General features: G+C 59.8%; 1 protein-coding gene across 1 annotated transcript; it reads right to left on the bottom strand.

Annotated features, from left to right (window-relative positions):
- Positions 1 to 1,804: 1,804 nt before the first annotated feature.
- On the bottom strand, positions 1,805 to 2,864 carry MYADML2 (myeloid associated differentiation marker like 2). Its single transcript, XM_007462306.1, has one exon. It carries the CDS (start codon positions 2,821 to 2,823, stop codon positions 1,900 to 1,902), a length of 924 nt encoding a protein of 307 aa, XP_007462368.1. The 5' UTR covers positions 2,824 to 2,864; the 3' UTR covers positions 1,805 to 1,899.
- Between the last annotated feature and the right edge of the window lie 1,173 nt (positions 2,865 to 4,037).

The following is a 4,037-nucleotide window of genomic DNA, read 5'->3' as shown; positions in this document are numbered from 1 at the left end:
CTCTCTCCCCCTCAGGATCTTTGAAACTTAGGGTGGGTGGAGCTCTGGGGGCAGAAGTCCATAGGACAGTGAGGAAATTGGGAGTTGGTGACAGATAACTCATTTCTGAAATTTGATTAGAAAAGGAAGACTGTCTAGGCCTCCCTGTGAGCTGGGAAGGGTGTGGCCCATATGCTCCTTTGTCGCCTGGTAACACACTCCCAACCCCCGCCCTCCCTCAGCCAGCAGGGCCCTCAGGACACCTCAGGACACAGGGGTCCCTGCCCCCTCAGGGATCTGCTGCTGAAGACGGGCCTCTCCAGGTAAACGGCCCCTGTGCGTGTGCCCTCCCCAGCGGGCGGGCGGGCCACTTCTCTCACACTGTGCATGGTGTCAGCACAGGGAGCCGTTGGACCCCGTGCCTAACAGCTGCTCGGGCTCTGCTGCCACGGGTGTAGCAGCCCCTCTGCCCACTGCTATGTCCAGGGCCCTTGGAAACCCCAGCGGTGGTGGTGAGTGCCGAGAGCTCCCCACCCCCATCCTCCCCTTGCTGTCACCCACCTGGGGAGAGGACACCTACTTCCTCAGGAGACGTTCTTACCCCCAGAGTGCCTCAGCCCTCCCACAGCTGCCTCCTTCCTCAGCCAAGCCCAGTCTAGGCTCTTCTCTGGGAACATGCTGGTGGATGACCCAGGAGGTACAGCTGGCCACCGCCCCCTCTGGCTACCACCCCCTAAGCAGAAACTTCTCCATGCAAATCAGCCTTGGTGTTTATTTCCTGCTCAAGGCCAGGGGCCAGTCTACGGGCTGAGCGGCTGCTGTGCTTCGGCAGCTAGTGCGCTGCTCTGGGCTGGCCCAGTCTGGGTTCTTGAGTGGGAGAAGCTCTCTGGAGTGTGGAGGGCAATGGCCCCAGCAGGCCCTCGTGGTTGGCAGCCAGGCAAATGAACACTTGAACAGAGGTGGTGGGCCTGTGAGCACCCGGGTGATGCCTGGTGCCCAGGCTCCATGCCCCAGTGGCTGCCCCAGGCTGGTCCTCCCCTGGGTCAGGCCTGCCCTAGGCCAGCCCCCCGGGGCCCATGGCAGGCACTGCAGAAGCTGCCACATCGGGGCAGACAGCGGGGGCCCAGTGGTGGCTCCCTGCCTGGGTGGGAACCCAGCTTCTCCTTAGCATGCTGTGCTCTTGTCAGTGTTGCCGGCCCCATGGGTCCCTCCGAGCCTGCACTGTCTCCAGCTTGATGAGGCTGCCCTTTGTGGCCACACCAGAGTCCTTGCTCAGCTTCCAAAGCTGTGGCCGCTCAGAGGCGGCAAGGCGGGGTCCTGATTCCCAGCTCCTCCTCCAGTTGGCACAGATGCCCCAGCAGAGCCCCGCTTGCATAGATGTCCTTCCAGGGTTCCAGGAACTGCCCTTTCAAGGCTAGAGGAAGCACAGGCTCACCACGCTCCTTTTCCACACTACTTAGTTTACTCAGCCCAAATGTGGTCTCCAGACGTTTATGGACGCTTGGGGCCAACTTCTTAATCCTAGCCTCAGGGTCCCCATCTGCAAAGTGGGTCACAACAGCACCTGCTTCAAAGTCTTCTCATGTGTTGCAGTGGCTAGCACTGAGGCAGGGTGTGCCAGCAAATGAAGAGAGATGGAGAGAGACAGAGAGAGACAAAGACAGAGAGATAGACAGGGAGAGAGAAGAGCTGGGAGTTGCCTGGCAGAGACTCCTTCCCCGTGACCTGTTCAGGGCTCCGTGACCTGTTCTGTCCCCCCTCCGCCCCTCCCTGAGCTGAGCTGCTGAGCACTGCCAGAAGCCCAGTCATGGCTCTACCGGCTGCCTCCCTCTGGTTTGTCCCTGGAGGTCTGGGCTCACCTGGGTCCCCTCATGGTGCCTGAGCCCCTGGAGAGCAGAGGGTGGGCCGCTGCCTGTCGGGCTACAAGGCAGGCACGAAGCGGATCCTCTGGGAGTAAGCCAGGTCAGCGACATAGAGGAGCAGGTTGACATAGGTGAAGGTGGCCACCACCAGCTGGCTGTCCCAGGTGCAGCTGCCCCTCCGGCAGTCAGGGGGGCGCGCAGGCTCACCGTACTTGGGGTCGAAGCAGAAGACGGGCCAGATCACTGCAGCACTGAGGTAGAGGAGCACAGCCAGGAAGGTGTACACCACCACTACCCGGTCGAAGGGGCAGCCCAGGCCCCCCGTGTGGCCCATCACGCTCAGGGCCACCACGGCCACTGTGGCCAGGAAGCACAGGCTGTAGACGGCCACACACCACTGGGTGGCCACGTAGCGCCCGTAGCGGCTGTCGTGGACCAGCGCCCCAAATATGATGCAGGCCACAAAGGCCTGGACGATCTTGAGGAGTCCCGACACCGTGGCCATGTAGCTGGCCACCTGGCCTGGCCGGGCCCGAGTCAGGGCCACCTCCGTGGCGTAGGCCAGGAAGAGGAGCCCGGCGAAGATGCTGGCTGCTAGGCGGAAGCCCCTGGCCGTGCAGCCCGCGGGCTCGGGTAGGCACTCCAGCTGCGCAAAGTACAATGGGTAGATGACCGCAGCTGTGGCGGACAGCAGTGTGGCCAGCATGGCGAAGGCTGCTGTGAAGTTTCCCCAGGACAGGCGCAGGCAGCTGTGCAGCCGGGTGAACTCACAAGCCACCACCAGGACCGAGAGCGCGAAGCAGAAGCCCCAGGCAGCCATGCAGAAGGTGCCCTGGACACCGTCGAAGCCGCCCCGGTGGGCCACCAGGCTGAAGGTGGTGCAGCCAAAGGCCAGCTGCAGCACGCGGGCCGTGCCCACAGGCGATGTCACAGCGCCCAGGTGCAGGTACCCACCCCCGGGAGGCTCCATGGTGCTGCCCATGTGGCGGGCCGAGTCTCTGCTTCACACAGTGCCTGGTGGCCCCGGAGCCTGCGGCAGCGGCAGATGCCAGCAGCCTGCAGTGGCAGTGACGCTGGTGACATTGCAGCAGAGCAGCCTCTCCACCGCCTGTGTGGGGAGAGCCGAGGCCCCCCCCAGCTCTATAAATAGGTGACTGTGATCAGAGCCCGGGAATAGCAGCTTGCGAGCCTCTGCCTGTCCCTATCCAGGAGGGACATCTGACCCTTGTGATCCATCGAGCCCCTGCCAGGACCATTAACCCCTTGGCTGCTGGCGCCACCCCCACCTCCAAAGCACCTGCTTCTGTCAGTCAGTCGGTGCCACTGCCCATGGGGGAGGGGGAGGGAGAAGAGCAGAGAGGACCAGGCGGCCCAGCTCCAGCAGCTTCAAGGCGGAGGGGCACAGGGAGGAGGGGGCGGCAGTGGGGGATCTGGGAGCCCTGCAGGGCTCGGTTCAGAGCTGGGATGGTTTCAGGACCCCATTGTCATTGTCCCTCGGCCCACACTCAGCTCTGATTCCTGGGAGGTGGTGGGAGAGGGGAGTGGAGATCCTGTGCCCCCTCCCAAAGGTACCCACCCTCATTCTTCTCACAGCCCCCAGCCTAACCTGGGGAAGTTAAGTTTTAGTTATTATTTGGGGGGATCATAATGGAGCAATTTACTTGTCCCTCCTAGACATGTAAACACCTAGGAAAAACTCAACTCTCCCAGTTTTAGTCTAAAATATTAAAAATATATGAAATGTTTTTGAAAAGGAAAAGAAATTTTTCTGACTGTAAAAGTAGTACCTGCTCCGGCCCAATCAGCACAGAAAAAGAGAAGGAAAGATTGCCAGTAATTAATCTGCCTGTAATAATTCTATCTCCTAGATTCAATGCCTATGAACATCCCGTGTATACAGTTGGCCCTCTGTATCCACAGGTTCCCTATCCACGGATTCAACCAACAGCAGATTGAAAATATTGGGGGAAAAAATTCCAGAATGTTCCAAAAACCAAAGCTTGAATTTGGCATGAGCCAGGAACTATTTACATAGCATTGACTTTCTATTAGGTATTATAAGTCATCTAGATATAAGTTAAAGTATATGGGAGGGGAATTCCCTGGCGGTCCAGTGGTTAGGACTTGGGACTTTCACTGCCGTGTCCCTAGGTTCAATCCCTGGTCGGGTGACTAAGATCCCACAAGCCGAGCAAT

The sequence above is a fragment of the Lipotes vexillifer genome, unplaced genomic scaffold (genome assembly GCF_000442215.2).
Source record: "Lipotes vexillifer unplaced genomic scaffold, Lipotes_vexillifer_v1.1 scaffold1691, whole genome shotgun sequence".
NCBI classification, from domain to species: Eukaryota; Metazoa; Chordata; class Mammalia; order Artiodactyla; family Lipotidae; genus Lipotes; species Lipotes vexillifer.
Note: the sequence above shows the minus strand (reverse complement) of the source record. Positions and strands in the feature narration are given on the sequence as shown.

What these genes read in the sequence shown, in the direction of transcription:
- MYADML2 (XM_007462306.1), bottom strand. Translation starts at nt 2,823, where the DNA reads ATGGGCAGCACCATGGAGCCTCCCGGGGGTGGGTACCTGCACCTGGGC.